General features: G+C 35.5%; 1 protein-coding gene across 1 annotated transcript; it reads right to left on the reverse strand.

Annotated features, from left to right (window-relative positions):
- Positions 1 to 11,483: 11,483 nt before the first annotated feature.
- On the reverse strand, positions 11,484 to 19,996 carry LOC103931558 (cytochrome P450 CYP72A219). Its single transcript, XM_048586682.1, has 7 exons — positions 19,801 to 19,996; positions 17,540 to 17,543; positions 14,390 to 14,491; positions 13,946 to 14,163; positions 13,540 to 13,784; positions 12,602 to 12,989; positions 11,484 to 12,111 (listed from the first exon to the last, which is right to left on the reverse strand). Exons 1-7 carry the CDS (start codon positions 19,975 to 19,977, stop codon positions 11,686 to 11,688), a joined length of 1,560 nt encoding a protein of 519 aa, XP_048442639.1. The 5' UTR covers positions 19,978 to 19,996; the 3' UTR covers positions 11,484 to 11,685.
- Between the last annotated feature and the right edge of the window lie 3,468 nt (positions 19,997 to 23,464).

Consider the following 23,464-nt stretch of genomic DNA (forward strand, 5'->3'; position numbering starts at 1 on the left):
TTAAATAAGAAAGTGATGGCATCGTGGCCGGCCAACTAAATTTTAAATGTCGGGATGTCAGCCTTCCTCGACATTTTGGAGTGTCATTTATTTTTAATTTTCAAGGATGTGTTGTCACTAAGTGTTTATTTTATTTTTCATTGTCAGGATGTGAAAAGAATTTTTTAAGTACAAGTAGTCAAGCGATACTATTCATGTGATAATTCAAGTGAAAGAAGTGATACAATTTTCTATTTCCTTCCACTTATTTATAACATATGGAGTCAGCTTGAATAATAAGCACTTAAAAAAATTCTTCCAGATGTGCTAATCTTGAAGGGTATTTGACTTTGGAGCATCGTATAGAGTTTACGCGAAATAATGTGCAAAAGTTGTAATTAAATGCAATAGCGGAGCTATGAAATATTTTGTCGGTGAGCTAAACTAAAATTATTACTACGAAATCAAATGTTTAAATTATTTTTGTTACCTACATAAAGTTATATAATAATACACCTGAAACTTTATAATTAGACAACATTAACACAATTTTATATGATAAATTATATTTCTACTGGATCCATCAGAAAAACATATTCAATTCAAAATTAAAATTTCAAGCACGGACTTTTAATTTCAAACAATAAACAGATAAATTTAATAAAAAATTAAGAATAAAGTGGTAAAAAAAAACTTACCAATTGACAAGAGAAATCAGTTTGGGACTTTCACACTTGGAGACTGTCTGTGTGGACTGTGATTCGTAGCTTTCTAGAGAAACGAGTCGTATTGTTCTAGTCGCGCCTTAAAAAAAATTAAAAGGAAAATTAATTAAAAAAATTAAAAAATTTTGAATTTTAACGATAAACACAAAATAAAAAGTAAAGTGAATAATACCAAAATTAACTTTTTAGTATAAAAATATAATTTTTCGTTCAAATCAACAATACCGAAAATTTTTCATTAAAATTTCCAAAATTAAAACCAAACTTAAAAACTAACAATTCTTCCTAAAAACGTGTAAGTACTTATTCCAATAAATAAAATGATAAAACCGAATAATTACTTCCTCAAAAACCTAAAACCATGTGAGGTCGTGAATTGATTAAATAATAAAATTTTAACCTATGACTGCTCCCTAGGAAACCTAGGTCAGTTTGGATTCAAAATAAAATAAAATAATCATGTTAACAATATATTTTATTCTTTAATAACCGTGTATGTATAAAATTTGTAATTTAAAAATAATAAATTTTGGTATTGGTTAAAGTAAATAATTTATTAAACATTTATTATGTCTAGTTTTTCTGAAAGGAGTCTTAGTTTTTTAATTTTTTATTTACTGAATGGACTATAACAATTAAAAATAATAAAACAGTCCTAGTATTTTTAAGCTCAAATTACTATAAATCTTCTTATGTTACAGCCCACGACAGCTTTGTCAGTGGCTTCGCCAGTGATTAAGTGTGCATTTTATTTTTAGTTGCTAAAAACAATCCATTCAGGAATAAAAGTGACAAATATAAGTTAGAGTAGTTAATTATAACATTTTATATGTTTTCTTTGTTTCGTTCTTTCACATAAATAAGAATAGTTTAAGTAAAATAGTTGTCTTACGAAAACTAGCTTAAATAAAATTGTTGTCTTATCAAAACGATTTTCTTTAGGCAAAATAGTAACGTTTATAAACGTTTCAAAACTACAATCATCAAATAAAAGCATACCGAATTAATTCTGGTGGTTCTTCGTACCCAAAAAAATCATGCTCAAAATAAAGTGGCAGTTCGGCTAACCTCTGCCCCACGGCATCGACATCTCGTCGGCCATGAATAATGCAGGAGCTAGAGAAAAAGTTTCTCTCATGAATCTGCTACCATACAGTATATCCTAGGTCAGACCTCTTAATTGGATACAACAATATTTTATTATACAAGAGTCGTCCGTTTTGATAGCTATTCGTAGCGCATATTTCACATGGTATTTCTTTTGTTAATTACTTATAAGCACACGCATTCGAACAACACAAATTGGATAGCATATAACATATGTGGTTGTTGGGTTTTACTAGTGGGACAACCTGCTCTGTACAATGAAGAAAATTGAGATTCCATCATAAAACATGACAATATGAGAGCTCAATTACTTGTAAGTACATGTAATGTGTCTTCTTTTCCTGATGTAGGTCTCGTACTCTCAACATATACCGCATAGAAATTGAATCAGGTAAAAGAAAAAGAAAAAAAAACCTGAAAGAAAAAAAAAAACTGTAAGAATAATCTCACCTTTAAAAGTCGAAGAAGATGAAGTCATAGCCAAATTCAATAATATGCCCAAGTCCAATAATGAGCATTTTTTTTTATGAGAGTAGTGACCACTATTTATATGGACAAAGAAATACCTACGATTCTCCTATTGGAATCCTTGTAGGAAAAGAACTTTTTTTGGTTATATAATACAAAGTGAGAAAATCAGCATTTTTTTGTAGTTTCAATCTAGGATACGTAAGCAGTCTAGTTACGCTAGATGCAACTGAATACAAGTGGTACCGTTCGTGCTCACGAACAAGAAGGCTCCTAAAAACTAGACGGTAGTCCAAAATTCGTTAATTCCGCTAGGTATAACGTGAACAAATTCATATATTATTTGCATGCGTAAACTGCCGATTTGCCCTCTGAACTATCACCCAACTTTCGATTTCTCCCCTGAAATTTTTAATTGGAAAATTAAGGACTTAAAACTAATTTTTTTGGCCAATTTCCCCCTACCGTTAGTTTTTCATAGATTTCATCCAAATTAACGTTAACTCTTATCATGTGCAAACCACATAACTCTCATTTGTGAACAAAAGCATCACTTCACTAGACCTTTAGACACAAAAGTTATAGAATCACACATATTTGCATAGGTTTATATTTTAGAAATCTGAGGTTTTCAATTATTTTAAAAAATGAAGCGACCGAACTACCCACACATGTTGCGCACATGTTTCCATTTAACAAAAATTTGGATGGAATGAATGAAAAATTAACAGCAGGGGAAATCGGCCAAAAAAATTAGTGTAAGTCCTTAATTTTCCAATTAAAAAGTTCGGGGGAGAAATCGAAAGTTGGGTGATAGTTTAGGAGGCAAATCGACAGTTTACTCTTATTTGCATATATTCCTGATGTATATTATATATGTTACAATTACATTCAAAATTACTAATACTTTATTTCAAATATTAATCATAGAAGTCAATACCGTAATTAGGAAAATAATAAAAGTGGAGATCAATGGGAGAAACTTCCTCACATAATATAGTGGGAGAAACTCCTCACATGGTGTTGGATGTTGATATTTCATCAGATTTTGGCGTTTACATTTAAATATGCATATATGCCGCTCGCGTGCATTAGAATATAGCTGTTTATCGACTATAAAGTATCAAGAGAACGTTGAAGGCTAAATTCTATAGTACCACGCTATAATTTATCCGATCGAAGAACAAAATTGTGTCATATATAGTCCCAGAAAGTATGTTTTAATAAGATGAATTCGTAGCTAGCTGGTGAAGTGGTTCGAAATAAAAACAAATGAGAAGATGCCATATCATTTGAGATGGAAGTTTCAGGACTGATTTGGTATCTCCTATATATAATATTATTAGTGGTGCACAAAGTTTGAAACTGTCTTTCTGAAACAATTTTAGATACAAGACAACAACGAAAGCACAGCTGAAGCATTTCTTGTCTGAATTATCAAACACAGAACTGGACTATAAAATACAACGTGCATGCCGCATGGCATTAAACTAGGGCTGTTATTGTCCTGAACAAGAATAAAAAGTAGAGCTGTTTGGATTAAGATCCCAAACGCAATTTTTCTTGTATTTATTGTGTAACTCTCAATTTTTGTTTGTTGTTTACTTTTAAGCCCTCAATTTGTAAGACGCTTTAAGCAATAATCCTTCATTCTTTCGTTGATTGGCCCTCAATGTAAAGCCCTGTTTAAGGGCCTTAAAACTAAGAATGCTTTTTTTTTTTCACTTGAAGTTTTAGGGGTTGTTAATTTTACTATTTTGCCAAAAAATTATGAGTGATTTCGAGGCATAATGAATCTCTGCGTGCTTAAAAAGATGGTTTGATCACCTTTCAGTACACAACCAAAAATCATAACACATAATTAAACAAATATATATACGCATACACAGATCACTTTACCTTCGATAAGGGGAGTTTAAACATACACGAATTCGCGCAATAATTTCTCCATCATGAGACCGAAGAACAAAATTGTGTCATATGCAATACCAGAAAGTACGTTGCTACTTGCAACTTTATTGATACTTACAGACTAAGTTTTCACAAGCCATAATTATTGTAGTAAACATTGTTGTGTGGAAGTGCCAAATATAAAACTAATAAATTAATATGAAAAAAAGATGACGAAACAAACAATTCAAGATAACACAAGGATTTATATTGGTTTAGCTTAAGTCTACATCTAGTTCAGAGTTGGCAAAGAAATTCCACTAAAAGTTAAAAGGAAATTGCAAAGAGTGTTTAGTCTCTCAAACCCAAACACCAAATACACACAAATATATGAGGAAAAAAAATGAGAAACAAAATACTTGTCCCTTTACAATTGAGGCACTCAAGGAACAATGTCACATCCCGGGCTCGACTCCACCGTAGCACGATATTGTCCGTTTTGGGCTCCTACCACACCCTCATGGTTTTGTTTCTGGGAACTCACGAGCAACTTCCAAGTAGGTCACCCATCATGGGATTTCTCTAGCCCAAACTCACTTAACTTCGAAGTTCTGATGGAACCCGAAACCAGTGAGCTCCGAAAAAGCCTCGTGCTAGGTAGAGATGAGAATATACATATATAAGGCTTAAATGATCCACTCACCTGGACGATGTGAGATGTTACAAACAATCTCCAATTGATTTCATTCTTACAAAAACCTTGAATGCAACAACTCCCAAGTATTTCTCTCTTTTATTGGGTTCTTTTCCCCTCACACTAGGGCAACTGCTTTTATTCTCACACACTCATCCAAATTGCACAATGTGCAGCTTTATATGCGAGCACCAAAAAGTCATAGCACATGCTCCACATAAAGAGCCACATAATTTGGGTTTAGGTCGACATAGAAGGGGTCAAGGCAATAGAATTGAGCCATCAAATCCAACAATATCCACCCTAGTGAAATTCCTTAGCAACACGAAGAGTCAAATCAATAATCATGATAAGCACCTTAAGTACGAACTAGACAACAACAAAAGCCAAATCAAATACTTGAAGCTCTCCGTGCTCATAACAATCTCCACCTCGACTCAAATTGTACCAAAGCCAAAAAAGAGAGAATATTCCTTCATCGTCTCCTCCAAATTCGCAAACCATAAGTGTCTTGATCAAAACAAAGTGATTCAAATGAAGAAACTGAAATTCTTCAATATCACCAACAGAAAAATCAAGCACATCATAACAAAGTTGAACATCTATCAAACTTCACCGGCTTACAAACACCATGGTCCAGAACTGCACTGATAGACTCGTTCGCATAACATAACACTTTCTCTAAGTCAAAGCTGATTATTAATAATTTGGTAGCATAGATCAAACATACCACATACGAAATCTTTACCCCCAAAATCAAAGATGAGAACTAATTAGACGACCAAATATTTCAAATTCAAATAATCAATAGAAATCTAAAATCATACCTCAATTGGAGTCTTCAAAGAAAGACAATTGCAAATGATGATAACAAACAAACCAAATAGTAGGAGCAAACAAATCCAACCAAACTCTAAACAATGTTAGAAAACATACAACTTGCCTTCTGCAAGAGGGTTCCACACAAATGTTCCTCAATTGCATGTGGTGTCTCCAAAATAGTATGGTGTATCAATATCTCAACTTCGCAGAACTAGAAAATTAACCCTCATTGAATACAACTCTACCAAAAGGCAAAACCATACCAATACCCCAAACAAAAAATTGATGAAGAGGCAACTGATATACATAGAGGCTACCAACCACTTTTTGCAAATCATAACAAAAATAATCCTTACAAACTCTTAAATATCTATGCGTATAGGAGAGATTCAAGAGCACCCAAAAACACCAGATTCCTTCCAAGTCTGGTGCAACCAAACATTCATCATAGAGCAAATTCGATGCTGTTGTCGACGAAGTTCGCGCTAGCACTAGCTTGGAACTATTAGATTTATCTTTGGGTTTAGGGCAATCAACTTTCCAATGCCTTCCTTGCGAAAATAGTTGCATGTACTGTTTCTATCTTAAACTTCAATCTCAAATTTCCTCTATTACTACTTGAACTATATTTCCTAACTCTACCTTTGCTACCAAAGCCTTAAACTTCAATCTCAAATTTCCTCTATGACTACTTGAACTATATTCCTTAACTCTACCTTTGCTACCAAAGCCTCAGAATGATCATCATTTAAATTTTCAAATACTTTGTTCTTCAACTCTCTTGAATTCAAAGCGGCTTTTGCATATTCCTCCACACAATTACAACCTCTCCCATATAACAAATTTTCAACAAAATTCGCATATGAAGGAGGTAATGAACACAACAAAATCCAAACTTGATCTTCTTCATCAATTTTATTGTCCATACTTTTCAAATCCCTAATAACCTTTTTGAACTCATCAAGATGGTTTTGAATATGTGTACCTTCAGTCATACTGAGAGTGTATAAACGTCACTTCAAAGACTAAAATCATTTCTCCATTGAATTTTTCAATATCATATTTCACCGAAATATTCAAAGGCTTCATAGACATAATACAAGGCCCCAAGTCGAAACTTGGAGCTCTGTAACCATTTGTTGAGTGGAAGCGCCAATATGAAACTAATAAACTAATATGACAAAATATGACAAAACAAACGATTAGAAATGACACAAGAATATATATTGGTTCGGTGTGTGCTTACATTTGGTTTGGAGTCGGCAAGAAAATTCCATTAGTAATAAATAAATAAAAATTACAAAGAGTTTAATTTCTCAAACCCGAACCCCAAATACACTCAAAAATAGAAAACGGAAAAACAACAAAATATTTGTTTATCTACAATTACAAAGTTGTGGCGCTCAAGTTCCACTTAATTTCACTCTCAGGAAACCTTAAATGCAGCAACTTTCAATTATTTCTCTCTTCTATTGGGTGCTGGCTTTTTTTTTTCCTTCACACTAGTGCGACTGCTTCTATTCTCACACTCTCATCCAAAATGCACAATGTGAGGCTTTATATATGAGAGCCAAAGGGACGTAGCACGAGCTCTACATATGGCAACTAAAGAGCCACATCAATTTGGGTTTAGGTCTACAAAGAAAGGGTCAAGGCAATAGAAAAACCGCACCGCATCTATCGAATTTTATACAAATTTCAATTCAGAAGTTAAGAGAGCATAATTCAAGATATTGAGCCATCAAATCCAACAATCTCCACCTTGACAAAACTCCCTTAGCAACACGAAAACTCGAATTAACAATCATCATACGCACCTCAAGTATGAACTAGACAACAACAGAAGCCAAATCAAATACTCCCCTCTCAATGCTCATAATACACATTATCTTCTATGCAAAATAATGTGTGCAACAGACTGTGGCCGAAGCGTATAACTGTGAATGAAGCATGAGTATAAGATGGGGAAAGCTCAAATATGAAGCTTTTAAGAATTAATGATAATGGCCATATTTTCTTCCATCAAACCAAAGTTTTGGCCAATGCATATCCGAGGACCCCATCCAAATGTGAAAAAAGATACTAGCTTGGCCCTTTGCATGCTGTTAAAACTTCCATCTGAAAACCTCTGGGTAGAACTCATTGTCGCCCTCCCCACAATTTGTCACGCCCCGACCTGCGAATAAAGACTATTCACGAGTTAGGGTGTGAGTCATATTTTAGCTATAGAAACAAATTCTACAACCAATATATGGTGAAAAAAAAAGAAGATAAAATTATAATGATTACACCACACATCAACAAAATCTTTCAAAAAAATTTATCGAATACGTAATGGAAATAGAATAGTACACAAATTAATTCACAACAAAAACTACCAATTAGATGATAATTAAGTTGTAACAATTCTTTCAAATGCATGAAATATATGCAAATGAGATAGATGAATCTACTCACTCCCTTCTAATCCCGCTAACACATACCTAAGGCACCCAAGCCTGCACGTCCCATACCATGCTTATACCACTTGGCTCCTAGTACGTTAGAATATGAGTTAACTCCCGTTCATCCCTTAAACCCAATTTTTGTAATTAAACTCTCAGTTTCCATTTTATTAAACAAGCACTTCCCCTGATGTCCAATTGTATATTCAAGCCATTCTCCCAAAGCCTGACATATATAAGATTTCATTATTTTTATAATCAACCAATTTGTATACTCAAGCCCTGCACCCTACGCTTGACATATACAAGGTTCATTATTTTATATTCAAGGCAAACTTTAGCCCTTGAATATCCTCACAACTCAAACACTTTACAAGAATTAATACAACTCTTTTTCTTGCTTTGCAATGCATATGTCTATGTCATGTTCACATAGATATCAATACTCACATTTTCTTTAACAAGCATGTAAGTTTCAACATAAATCAAATTGATTAGTAACAAGAGTAATATAATCATAATATTGACAAAATAATAATCTTTAATGTAAATGATAAGCAATATGTTACCATTTCCTCCCTATTGTTCTCTTCACCACTTCCCTTTCCTCTTCTTTAATATAACTGAAATTCTATATATGTAGTAGGGGTCGGATTGCTGAAAAACTTCCATGGAAGGGAGAGAAAGAAACTGGAGATGTTGGCCATGCAAAGAGGTTGGCAGAGAAGGCTAGCTCAACCAAATATCAGCTGTTCAAACTGGGGTACAAGTCAGCACATAGATTGGATTGTCGTGGTTTGTGGATATGTTATAGAGGAGATGATAAGGAACAACTTTTGTGAAGGAAGTGTTTCGATTGGAGCTACGAAAAATGGGGTTTTGGTACTCATAACATGGCTGTCCAGTTTTCTGCGGGATTAGAGACTGAGTTGGTATTTCAAACAGATTGGACGATCGTACTGTTTGATTTTCCTTAAATTTGGATATCATGGTAGAGAGACAGACACACAACTCTCATGAAGAAAGTACTATGATATAATCTATGGGTGATGGTGTTTTGGTCTGTTAAATAGGCTGGACGAATTTCTAGTTTTTAGATATCTTTCTTTTGATAGATGAAAATGACGGTGAGTTTGGTGGAGATTTGTTGAGTAAGGTCTCATGTATTTTTCTAGGATTTGTCTCACACTTTTTGTACATCATTCTCAAGGGATATAAATAGAGATTTTCGATAGTTTGGTGGAAGTGCTTCTCATGGAAATGATCTCCAAAATATAAATAAATAAACAACACAAGATTTAAGTGGTTTGCCAAATCGACTACATCCATTGGGTTTACTTTCATTGTATTTCACTATTTATGAGAAACTTATAAATACAATGAAAGATGGCTTAAAGCCTTAACAATATGTATATGAAAGATAAGGAGGGTAATATGAAAAAGGAGAATGGCTTTGGAGTTGTTCTTTTTCTTTTTTCTTTTTTCTTCTTCTTCCTCTCTCTTTTCTCCCTTGTCTTCCGTTGGTTTTTGCTCCTTCCTTTATAAAGATTGCATGACATCTTCCTCTCCAAAGAATATCCACAAGTGTGCCAATAGAAAAAAAGCAAGTGTTGTGCCAATCATTAGACATAAAATGTGTTCCAAAAGGAACACACGAATTGTTAACCTAATCATCACCATGAAATGTGTTCCAATAACAAGGCAACAAATGTAGTCCTAATCCTTAGCAATGAAATGTGGTCCAATAGAAAAACAACAAATGTGAAGCTAATTATGAACTAAAGAATAATATGCAAGATGTTCCTTGCATCAAAGGCCACGTGAAATGTTCTAACCACAATAAGTTGTCATCTTCCTTTATTTAGAGTGGTGAATATCATGCAAAGTGGACAAAAGCTCAAAAGCCATGTTCAAAGTCCAAAGGATATGAATCCCACCTCTTCAAATTTTGGAGGGATGAATCATCACCATACATTTAACTCTTAGATTCCTAATGAATACAAACTTGCCAACTCACCCTTAAGTAGACTTCCACCTTCACATTTAGAGTGGTGAGTAATCACCAAATCATTCACTCCTAATGTTACAAACTCTCCACTTTGAGAGAAAATATGAAGACAAAATTACTCATTTAGTCCAACCTCAAACTCTTGGCCCTTTGTGAGGAAAATCAAACCAAACTCATTTAATCTCCCTTCTCCAATTCAAACTAAAAATATCTCTAATTACATATGAACATGAAATAGCTAGTTTTTGAAATAATTTGTAGCAAAAGGATTTTACATTGAAACTATTCTACATATCGAAAATAGGTTCTTGTACGTAAAAATAATTACTCACATATATACATATATACATATAACTATTTTTTTTTTTAAATACGGGGTATTACACAGTTCTTGGTTAAGGTGAGCTGTTTTCCTCGTGCATAGCTCGAACAAGCACAGGTAGTGGAGGGTATGACCTAAGAACCTCGTATAAAATCATGGTTACCTGTGGCATTTTTTAGTTAATTAGTCAAAAGTGTTAATTTTTAAGAATTATAAATTATCAGTTACATTAATTTTACAGAATCACATCTCTTGTAAAGTGGAATATCCACTTGCATATAAATGACGAGTTTCAAGTTGATCATTCCATCCCGGGTACACGTGTCTGAAATGTGATGATACAAAAAATACTAGTAATTAAATAAAAAAAAATTTCCCAATTTTTTATAAGAGGATGTAATAGCTAGTAAAGTGGTTCCAATTAGGAACAAATGAGAAGATGCCACATCATTTGAGATTGAAGTTTCGGGACAGGTTTGGTATCTCCTATAATATTACTAGTGGCACACAAATTTGAAACTATCTTTTTGAAACAATTTTAAAGTTGTCGCAACAAAGTTATTCCAGTTGTTACAGAAGAGAACATCTGGACTGTAAAATAAAACATGCATGCCGTATTAAACAAATCAATAATGTAGGTATCAAGTAATATGCTAATTAATGATAAATTATCCATTTATTTGATAAATTTAGATGACTAAATCATATCTAATTGAATATATTTTGTAGGGATGATCTTTAATTGAATATTAAGAAATTGAAGGTTTTGAATATGAAATTTCTACGGGAAAAATGCTTATTTGCAAGTGGGGAATGAAAGTATTATTCCACTAGCTATAGTTACAAGTTTTAGGTGAAGTAGCCCATCTAAATCCAGGTTGTTGTTACCAAACTACACCTCAAAACCTCTTCTCTTGCACGAGCCTGGCAACTTTGATATCTACTCACCAAAACCATTGTCCAAACAAGTAACTCTCAGATAGTCTCTTGTCCTACATGGTAAAACGACTTACATGCCCCCAACTATTTAACGTACGTTGTATTGCCAGAAATAATTCATTGAGTAGTACTGTTAATCCATGAATATGTATAGGACTCATTACAATGGAATGACAATAAATAATTATTAAGTTAATATCAATATTGATTAAATTATGAGAATATATTGATGTCCTTATTCTCCATCAACTTTTGTCGCAACTGCTATGTATATCCGTCATAACTAATCAAAGTTTGTGTAAAACGATATGCGCACCAAACTGTGGTTGAAGGGTGGTAATTCCAGAAGGAGCATGAGCATAGGATGGAGAAAGCTTAAAGGTGAAGTGTTGTAAGATCAATGCTACGGCCAGTTTTGCTTCCATCATAGCAAAGTTTTGTCCAATGCAAATCCGTGCACCCCCTCCAAAAGGGAAGTATGTAAGTTTGTTCTTTGTTGCCTTTGAAACTCCTTCTGCAAACCTCATTGGCTTAAACTGCGTTGCATCATCACCCCACAATTCTTTGTCATGGTGAATTAGTACTGTGGGCAGGGAAATTTCGACTCCAGCCGGTAATGAGAATTCTGTAAATTGTGTTTTCTTGTGAATCATTCGAGAGAGCGTAACAATTGATGGATATAATCGTAGAGCTTCAAGTAAAATCATGGTTACCTGGGGAGTTATAAAACCAAACCAATACATATTAAGTTAAACTTGGCTTATATAATACATCAAAGGACCATCGAATTAAACAAAAAATGAGATGAAATAACCTAAAATTGTACAAAAGAAAATGTGCATTAGGAGTCTCAACGAGCTTATGGAAGCTTGGAGAAATGTTCTCTCACCAGCCTATATTCAACTTGACATGCTTAATTATGTTGTTAGAATGTAAATCACAACCGTCTATCAGATTTGGTTTCCCAATAAATGTAGTTCACATTCACTTTGTAGCAACATAAGCATTTTCCTATCGCATACGTTTGGTAAACAAAAATAACTCCAAGGTTTGATGATTCCGCCATGCATAACATCAAAATGTTTTATTTTCGCTTGTAAACCTAATGAAAATGTTCAAATTAAAATATAAATTAACGTTTTTTATTTTAAATATTAAAAAAAAAAAATGTAAAATGTGAATGTATACACATTCTATACTTACAACTTTAAGGTGATTTAGCCCATCAACGTCTGGTTTTTCCCCTCCAAAGACTTGCAAAACCTCTTCTCTTGCACGATCTTGCCAATTCTGGTTTTCACTTAGTAAAACCATCGTCCAAACCAGCAATGTTGAAGTGGTCTCTTGCCCGGCAAAGTAAAACAGCTTACACTCACCAAGAATGTCTTGAATGCTCATTCCAACTTCTTTTTTGTTCCCATGTTCCTTTATTTCCTTGTTGTTGGACTCCAAAAGCAAACCTAATAAGTCATCTTTTGCGGCTTCGCCTGCCTTGATCGCCTCTTCTCTTTTATTTATAATACCCATTAATAACTCTCTTATTTCTTTGTCAACTCCTTTCAACCTCTTATTCATCTTGGTTGGTAGAAATCTGCATAATAGAAGTATATGTTATTCCAATGGGTTTTGTAAGCTATAGATACGATATTATCGAAGAAAACTAGTACATTTAAATTGATTAATATGGATGTGAAAAAAAAAAAAAAAACCCAATTATGAGATTTAACTTGTAGAGAACCCGCCTCTCGTAGGGACTTTTTCTACTGAAATATTGGTTTCTCTAATAACTTCTCCTAACAACCTTTCACACTATTTACAAATGACACAAAAAGTTTTGGATAATAGTTATTTACCAGCTTAATAAAAGAATAAGAGTATGCTATGCTTCCCTAATTTTCATACCATGTTTGTACCATTTTTCTAAGAGGTAGGGTCCACCAATACAAGTTGGTCTCTATCCTACAAAAGGATGGTATCAATGTGATATGAAAAGTTTGATAAGAGTGTTGAGAATGAATTCCATATTGATGGAAATAGAGACTTTACATGAGCTTATAAGTAAGTTGGATTACTCTCTATATTGCCAATTGATTTTATGACGGAACCTCAACTTTATTATTTTAAAGAAAATATAAATTTACCTCCATCCTGGAATGTAAACACTTTGTTTCGTTTTCATTGTAAGTTCTATTTGCAGTTTCAAGAGTTGAAATATTTCTCTTCCTTCTTTGTAGCTACTTCCAAATGATGTTCGTGAAATCACATCTGCTGTCATATTTTGAAGATAAGGCCACACATCCAACTCATATGAACTCTCTTTGGACACCAAGCTCTCCCATTCCTCAATCATCTCGCTACAACTTTGGTAAATTGCGGGTAACATACGCTATAGCAAACAAAGAACAACAAAAAAGGGAAAAAAAAAACAGAAATGATCAATTCCATGATGTAATGCACACCTAATATTAATCCGATCGAATCAAACTGTTAAAACTTGAGAAATTAACTTAAATAATGGATACTGTCAAGAGTATGTATATATAATACCTTCAACTTCTCTGAATGGAATGCTGGGTTAATAATTTTTCGGTGTTTTGCCCATTTCTCACCTCCATAGTTTGCTAGACCTGTTAGTAACAACTTGACTAGCGGGTTTGCTGTTAGCTTCGGAAAAGCTTCGTGCTTTGTAAAGATGTTTTTCAAATCTTCTGGATTTGTGATATTAACCCTTGGTGTTGGGCCAATCCAAATGAAAGAATTCTTACCTGCATTTTTATATTTTACCATAAACGTTTTAATATATAAGAACTTCTTTACAAGAAGTCATCGGCAGCGTCTTACCACTTCTATATATCAGATTGTGAATATTTTTACAAACTGTCACCAAAAGCTATCTTATTTTTGTAAGGGAAGATTATACTTAGCAGCGAATATTGACATAAGGATGGTATTGATTCTGTACAAGGAAATGACGAAAGATAATTAACATACCATAAGTGCTCACAGATTGGTGGGCATAAGGGAGGACTCGTGGTGCTGTATCATGGGAGAGGCTCATGGGTTTAGACACTGCTTCTTTTAGCATCATGGATACTTCTTTCTGTAAGCCATATAATCCATACTCCACATATATCAGAGAAGAAGAAGACTTAAGAGAGAGAGAAAGAGAGATAGAAAGAAATAGATGACTTGGAGGGAAAGTTGTATTTCAATTGTATATTATTTCACTACAGCACAGCTACTTTATTACAAGATATTTATACTATCTAATGTAGCTTTCTTACTAAGCTTTCTTCTAACAACCTTATAACTGCAGATCTAATCTGTTGACATTTGGCAACAACTTAGCCATTCACTTAATACTCCTAACATCCCCCCTCAAGCTCAGGAACAGAGAAACTGAGCCGGAGATTGTGACAATGCCGCTGAAACAATGGGGCAGCCAACCCTTTTGTGAAAATATCTGCAAACTGCTCACCAGAAGAAACAAAATGAACTTTCAGAAGTTGATTAGCAACCCGTTCCCGCACAAAATGAATGTCAATCTCTATGTGTTTAGTGCGTTGATGTTGAACAGGATTCAAAGTTAAAGCAATAACAGAAAGGTTGTCACAGTACAAAGTGGGCTTTGGAGATATGGGAACCTACAGAAAATGTAATAACTGTGTAATCCAATCAAGCTCAGCAGCAGTAGAAGATAATGCCCGGTACTCGGCTTCTGTAGAGGACCTAGAAACGGTTTGTTGTTTCTTGGAGGACCAAGAGATCGGATTCGAGCCCAGAAAGACAACCAAACCAGTAGTGGATCTCCTATCATTCGGATCCCCTGCCCAATCTGCATCACTGAAAGCTATAAGCTCCAAATCACCCTTAACATATTGTATACCACAGCCCTGTGTTGCCCGAAGATAACGAAGTATCCTTTTTACTGCCAGAAAATGAGATTCCATGGGAACCTGCATGAATTGGCACACTTGATGCACTGCAAAGGCAATATCAGGCCGGGTGAAGGTGAGATACTGAAGAGCACCCACAAGACTTCGATACAAAGCTGGATTATTATATGGCTGGCCATCATCCTTCAACAATCTATTGAAAGGTAAACAAGGAGTGGCACACGGCTTGGAAGACAACATAGCAGACTTAGTAAGGAGATCTGTGACATACTTATCTTGAGACAAAAATATCCCACCTGGTTGCTGCACAATTTGTATGCCCAGAAAATAATGCAAAGGTCCTAAATCCTTGATATCAAACTCATGTGCCAAAGCATGAATGACCTCATTAATACAGACACTTGCACTGCCTGTGATGATGATATCATCAACATACAATAAAAGGATCACAACAGAACCACCAACAGATTTAACAAAGAGAGAAGAATCAGAATAAGTGGACTGAAACCCCAGTGAAGGTAGAAACTTAGTGAATCTGTCATTCCATGCCCTGGGTGCTTGCTTCAGTCCATATAAGGACTTATGAAGCTTACAAACATAATCAGCATGTTTAGAATCAAGAAAGCCAGGTGGCTGAGACATATATACCTCTTCTTGAAGAATGCCATGTAAAAATGCATTTTTCACATCCAATTGTCTTAAGGGCCAGCAATAGTGTGCAGCCAAAGCAATAACTAATCTCACAGTGGTTGGTTTGACTACTGGACTGAATGTCTCCCCATAATCTATGCCTTCTTCTTGATTGAATCCCTTGGCAACTAATCTGGCCTTATATCTCCCTATAGAGCCATCTGCATTTTTCTTGATTTTGAACACCCATTTGCAACCCACTAAGTTTTTGTGAGGAGGAAGAGGGACCAAGGACCAAGTACCTTGATTATGTAGAGCTGTAAGTTCTTCTTGCATTGCAGCATACCACACAGGAGACTGCAAGGCAGATTTATATGTAGCAGGTTCTACTTTGGTGAGATCAGCCTCTCCATGTTCATGTACCACAGACAAGAAAGCAATTTTCTTAGAAATACCACTCTTGGATCTGGTTTGCATGGGATGCAAATTGAATGTAGGAGCAGGTAGAACTACTTGAAGTTGGTCAGGCTGGAATTCAGGAACCACAGGAAGAGAGGAGGATACAGACTGATTTGTAGTGCCAGTAATGGGTGCAGCGTTGTTGAGATCACCATTGAGACTAACTGATGTAGCAGGAACTGGTGGCATAGACAGACTAGAGGCATGTGACAAATTATGTGTAGAGAAAGAGTGACTCCTAGTGTCCATGGAACTGGTGGAAGCAATCGGTGATGAACTAGACAGAATAGGACTAGGAGAAGAAGCAGAAGGGACAACTAGCACATTAGCATTGTTTGGCACCAAGATTGGATAAGACACATTTGAAGGAATGACTGAAGAGGAAACTGGTTTAACAGAAGACAAAAGAGTGGAATACGGAAATTCATATTCATCAAAAAGCACATGCCTTGAAATATACACCCTTTTCTTAAAGACCTCAAAACAGATATACCCTTTAAACTGAGAAGCATACCCCAAGAAAATTCACTTTGTAGTTCGAGGTTGTAATTTGGTACTGTTATAAGGTCGAAGCAATGGATAACATGAGCAACCAAAGGTTCTAAGATGCTGAATATCTGGAATAACATGAAAAAGTAGTTCAAAAGGAGATGTATGATTCAATGTAGATGATGGCATCCTATTAATAAGATAAACAGATGTTTGAACTGCATAGGACCAGAATAAAGATGGTAAGGAAGCTGTTTGTAACAGGGTGATAGAAGTCTCAATTATATGCCTATGTTTGCGCTCGGCTAAGCCATTTTGCTCAGGTGTATGAGGACAAGACAGATGATGAAGGATGCCTTTAGTCAAAAGAAAAGCTTGAAATGACTTCCCTATATACTCCCCTCCCCCATCAGTTTGTAATATTTTCACAGAGACATCAAATTGAGTGAAAACATATTGATAAAACGAGACATAAGTAGTGAAAACATCATTTTTATTGCTAAGGGGAAAAATCCAAGTATATCGGGTACATTTATCAATGAAAGTTACATAGTATTTAAACCCTTCAATGGACAAACACGGAGCTGGACCCCACACATCACTATGAACTATCTCAAAAGGTTTTACAGACTTAAACTGAGACACAGGAAAAGAAAGTTTGGTAAACTTTCCTTCTAAACAGGTAGAACACAACATGGGTGTTGAATCAACACTACAAGACACATTGGACTTTCTTAACATCTGAAAAACTATAGGATTAGAGGGGTGACCTAGTCTGTTATGCCATATTCTTGAAGCAACCTGCTGTCCAAGGTAAGCAGCAACATATGCACGTTTGGAAGAAGGAAGAGATGATGGTGAGATAATAGGATACAACCCATTACTGCACAGTCCTTTGTAGAGTATCATCCCTGTGGTTTTGTCCTGAATCCAAAAACAAAATGCATTAAATATCAACCAACAATTATTATCCAAGCAGATGCGATGAACTGACAACAGATTCTGTGTTAATTTGGGGACATATAAAACAGAATTTAATTTCAGAGACTGTAAGGGAGTTTGAAGAACTGTAGAGCCAATATGAGATATGGCTAAACCTTCACCATTAGCAGCTTGGATAGTTTCATTGGATGGATAAGGAGTGGCAAGAGACAGATTCTGTAACTCGGTGGTCATATGGTTTGTTGCTCCCGAGTCAGTGAGCCATACTTGCTGAGATGGAGCAGAGGGCTGCGAAGAATGAGATGGAGGTCCAGAAGTGGTATGAGTATACATGGCATTCATTGGAGTAGTAGAATTCTTCTGAAAGCAAAAAGCAGCACTGTGATTAAGATTTCCACAGATTTGACACCCGGAATTAACCCCACCATTTCGAAAACGACAAGTATCAGCAAAGTGATTATTTTTCCCACATAATTGGCATCCTTGAGAAACAGGAGCATTTCGAAATCGACAAGTATCTGCAAGATGATTATGTTTGCCACATATTTGACAAGGCACCAACAAAGGAGACCCAAACTGTTGTGGTGAACCAGACTGGTATGGAGAGTTTCCCAAGAGTCCAGATCCAGAATTGGAAAAGAATGGCTTGTTATGACCAAATCTGTTGGTAGAATTAAACCTTTCCCGGCCTTTATTCTTGTTACTAAAACCTCGAAAACCATTAGACTGAAAATTAGAATGAGTATTCTGAGATGAAAAACCATCAGAGGTCTTTGAAGATTGTTGAGCAGTCAAAGCAGTAAGTATAGGGGCAGAATGCATACTTTCAATCATTACTTCTTCAGCAAGTAATTGAGAACGGAGATCTTTTAAAGAAATAACAGTATCACGACCCCGAATGACCGATCGAATGGTATTGAACTCAGAAGAAAGGCCATTTAAAGTTAGAATGACAATATCATCATCATCAAAGTATACCCCAGCAGCGGACAAATAATCCCGAGCTTCCTTAATGCGTTGAAGATACAAAGTGACATAATCATTACCTTTCTTGATAGTTTGAAGCTCAGACTTCATTTGGAAAATACTAGTCCGAGTAACCGTGGAGAATTGTTCCTTCAATCTGACCCATAATTCCAAAGAACTGGTACTTCCAATCGCACAAGAAATTGCAGGAGGTGAAAGAGTTGCAGAGATGAGTTGCATCAACGCTTTGTCATGCATTTTCCAAATCTTATAGGCATCAGTCTCAACTCGAATAGCAGTAGAATCAGAAACCACTTCAGAATCCCCAGATAGCACATCGGAAAACCGAGAAGGACAAGGATGAGACCCATCGACAAACCCCATAATTCCATAACCTTCCAACAAAAGTTGCATCTGAAAATGCCAGGTCAAGTAATTAGTATCATCCAACTTCATCGTTACAGACGCAGAGACAGAAGAGATGAGAGAGGTAATGGGCGATTGCAAGATTTGCAACTGAGAGATGGTCACCATTGTTGAAAAATTGACAGAGAACAAACGTCGAACACTTGGTGTGCGGAAAGACAACCACAAATGAAGAACCCTAATTTTAGCAGAAAAAGCCCCAAACCAAAAATCAAGAAGCAAAGAATACAGAATACCCAAATATGAACAGAAGCGGAAGCAGATACAGAATACCCAGATCGATGAATCAAAAAAACTTTATGCTTTTTCTGGCGAAGATACCATGTAAGCCATATAATCCATACTCCACATATATCAGAGAAGAAGAAGACTTAAGAGAGAGAGAAAGAGAGAGAGAAAGAAATAGATGACTTGGAGGGAAAGTTGTATTTCAATTGTATATTATTTCACTACAGCACAGCTACTTTATTACAAGATATTTATACTATATAATGTAGCTTTCTTACTAAGCTTTCTTCTAACAACCTTATAACTGCAGATCTAATCTGTTGACATTTGGCAACAACTTAGCCATTCACTTAATACTCCTAACACTTTCAGGTCTCCTGACCAAAGCCTGTATGAATTGCCAGCAAGTCCTTGTTGCCTAAGGCATTTTTCTAGCTTCTTCGGCCTCAGCCACACCCAATTCAACACCCTCCATGCGCATGCTACTTCGCTGACCAAAACAACACTTAGAACAACACTAAAAGGCGCCATTGAAACTTCCATTGGTGTGATAGAGAAGAGAGAGAGAGAGAGATGGAGTTCATCCGTACAAGTACTTCCACAATTTTAGTGAGTGTGTGATCCTTTTGATTAAGAACAAAATATTTTTGTCCTTCTCAATCAACACCTATATCACTGTACTGGTGGAGAAGTTTATCTTACAACTAAAATATATACGGTAAGATCATCCGTCTATTAAGTGCTTTATTACATTTTCAAATAATGCGCCAACTGTCTTATAAAAGCTTTGTTATATAAATATATCCTGTTTTTGTGCGTAGTAAAAGTTGAGTCGGTGGGCTAATTTTGTTAAATTTGATGGCATCATTAGTCTAAAAAATACTTGTTATGCATACAAAAAGTTAATCAGTCAATAATTAAAAGTTTCTTACATGATAAATTAGTGATAAGAGGATATCTTGTTTTCGTGTGTGGTAAACTTGGAGTCCTTGGACTAATTTTTGATACGAGTTCAGTCATGACGAGTGCATTTGACTTTGTGGTCCTTGTTGTGGTGGGGTATCCTTTTTTAGGAATCCTTGGACTAATTTTGTGATGAGTTCAGCCATGACGAGTGCATTCCACTTTGTGGTCTTTTGTGGTGGTGCCGTTCTTCCTTTTAACAATCGCAAATTTCCTTGCCGACATATCACATCAGAAGTGTAATAATAGGACAAGGATTGTCTGTCCTCTTACTTTTCGTTTTTTTGTGTCCTCTTGTTTTATGTAGTTACGGTTAAGTCACGTCAACATTTTATATTACTATTCATTTTTGTCTTATTATCTTTATAAAAAAAATAATATAAAATTTTGTCGTGGCTTAACTGTGATCACAAAAATAGGAGGGCACAGGAAGTGGGAGGGCAGACAATCCTTGTCCATAATAATAGGACCCGGCTTCTCTGCCCTCCCACTTCTCAGACACACCCATCCCCTCCTATTTTGTATGATCACGGTTAAGCCACGTCAATATTTTATATTGATTGTTTTATAGAGATAATAAGATAAAAAGTAATAGTAATATAAAATGTTGACGTGGCTTAACTGTAATTGCACAAATAAAAGGAGATGAGAATGTATAGGAAGTGGAAGGGCAGAGATGTAATACTAATGGATTCCATAGTGGGAATAAGAGGTGACGTTTATTGTCGAGCATATGAGCAAAGATGCATATGAAGAGACAGGGTCAAACTTTTGGAAAGATAGGTAGTGAATGATTTTCTTCTATTCATTTGAAGAATGCAGTCATCTATCATGCATAAAAGGAAAAATAACTCAACTTTTTCATTGACGGTTTTGGAGAATGACTTAAAAACAAACAAGTGTCCTTGAAAAATAATTATAGCCCATAATAGTTGAGTTTACAACTGTTAAGAATTATCTTTGTCATATAATTGTAATATTTTACTTTCCTGATTTTGTCTAAGATCAAATCTCATCATAGATGAATCACGGATTCCTAGCCTTAGAAATAGGTGTGGTTGAATGGTGTGTGTGTATATATTATATATATCTTGTATTGTTGACAATGAAAGTGACCAAAAAATCATTCACCAAATTATTTATTGAATATTTATTCAAGTTTCAAATCTATCATTTTTAAAATAAATACTATTAAACTAAAATACTAAATGATACAAAGCACAACTTTCAAAATTTTTCCGCTGCCAGAAAACACAAAATCCAATTTTCAACACTACAAGAAAAGTCTAGACCCAATCCCAAGATTTTTCCACAGGATCAAATGCATATTTGAGTAAGCCATCAGACTTTCGTTGGGCTGATGTCCCATGGCAGCAAATGAATCATCAGATGCATCACAGCAAATGCATCATCATCGTAACATGAAGCCAAAGCATGCTGCCAACAAATGCAGCCAACGCATCTGCCAGCGCGGACGACAAGGCACCTGCCTTCTTACATGCTGCCAACACAGCAGATGTCTCTGCAGGTCCGGCCCAGACCTCCAATTGAGGCCAGCAGTCTCAAAGCTTTCATGCGCCGGCCCAGTTCTCCAATTCACAGTCTTCTCAACTGAACCCAATAAATGGGTTTCTGCAAAAAAGCATCAACAACTCGCTCACACCATATTTATAATAAATGCAAACCGCGTCTTTAGTAAGAACAATTCCTATGCAAATGATTCAGGTATGTCACCCTTTAGAAATGTCTAAATTAATTCTACTTTAACTTTGGATTTTGACTGGCAGAGCTACTGACCACATTTCACCAAAGACAGAATCTTGCCCAATACCCACTGTTAATTTACCCACCGGATCTACGGTTCCAATCACTTCCACCGGCATTGGACCTTTCAATTCAGATATCATCTTAGACAAAGTTTTATGTGTTTCCTCTTTTCGCTTAAATCTCATGTTTGTCAGTAAAGTCACTAATTCTTTAAATTGTTGTGTCCTTTTGTTTTCCACTTTTTGTGTCTTGCAAGACATGGCTACGGGGAAGATGATTGGTTTGGGTAAACAACACGGTGGTCTCTATTACGTGTCTCCATTACAAAGGACACGTGTCTCAAATCAAGTCTCTCTCCCTACATTCCATCGAAGGTTCATCTATGGTAACGCAATCTAAACACTTCACTTTTCTTGGCCACTGCTTGAGTCTAAAGTCATTGACTAACTTGACCGTCGGAGAGCCTTTGGCCGGCACACCCCTAATATTAGGCTTGCTCACGATTGTTTATTGCTTTGCAGGTTGCTCAAGTTTGTGCTCAACCACCACTTATAGCGAGATGCGAAATTGGTTCCAACGAAGGAGGATATTCGAGATAAAGAAAGAGTGGCCGCAATTGAAGATAAGATGAGAGAAAATCGAATAAGGTCGTTTGGACATGTGAATTGAAGACCTATAGATAGGTGTGGGTTCAAAAAACCGAAAACCAAAAAAAAGGGACCGAACACCAAACCTAAACCGAAAAACCAAAAACCAAAAAAGGAAAAACTGAACCAAACCAAACTTTATTGGTTCGGTTTTAGTTTTGAAGGTTTGGAAATCAAACCGAATCCCTTACACTTTATGAGTGTATGCCCAACTTATTTCTTTTGTGAAACTTTGTTGCCAAGTTTGAAACTTAGCCTAGGGCTTTTTCAAGGAGCATAATTGGGGAGGATATTCCATTAGTTATGCAGGAAAGTTTTGGAATGCTTTGGAACTTGGAAGAGTTTCTCTATTTGTTTGCTTTTTGAATGGATACGGTGATCATTTTCTTTGCAATTGAGGTTGTTGATAGAATATGATTGATTTATATGATCTTGTATATGTACAACTACCTTCCTACTTTCCCCATTTTCTTATTATTAGTCTACCAATGCAAGCCTCTTTTCTAAACTTCATATTAAAAAAGATAAATTTTATAAAATAAAAAAATCGAAACCGTACTGAAACCGAACCAAACAAAACCAAACCGAAAAAAATTGAACCGAACCGAAGTTTTGTTTGGGTTTCGGTTTTAGGAAAAAACTGAATCGAATGA

This window comes from the organism of the source record quoted next, unplaced genomic scaffold (genome assembly GCF_019419815.1).
Source record: "Pyrus x bretschneideri cultivar Hongxiangsu unplaced genomic scaffold, Pyrus_bretschneideri_v1 Contig25, whole genome shotgun sequence".
NCBI classification, from domain to species: Eukaryota; Viridiplantae; Streptophyta; class Magnoliopsida; order Rosales; family Rosaceae; genus Pyrus; species Pyrus x bretschneideri.

Coding starts and splice junctions, on each gene's coding strand:
- LOC103931558 (XM_048586682.1), bottom strand. CDS start 19,977: ATGGAAGTTTCAATGGCGCCTTTTAGTGTTGTTCTAAGTGTTGTTTTG. Junction 14,164..14,389: donor CCAATCTGTGAGCACTTATG/GTATGTTAATTA, acceptor ATAAAAATGCAG/GTAAGAATTCTTTCATTTGG. Junction 13,785..13,945: donor TCCATTCAGAGAAGTTGAAG/GTATTATATATA, acceptor TGTTTGCTATAG/CGTATGTTACCCGCAATTTA.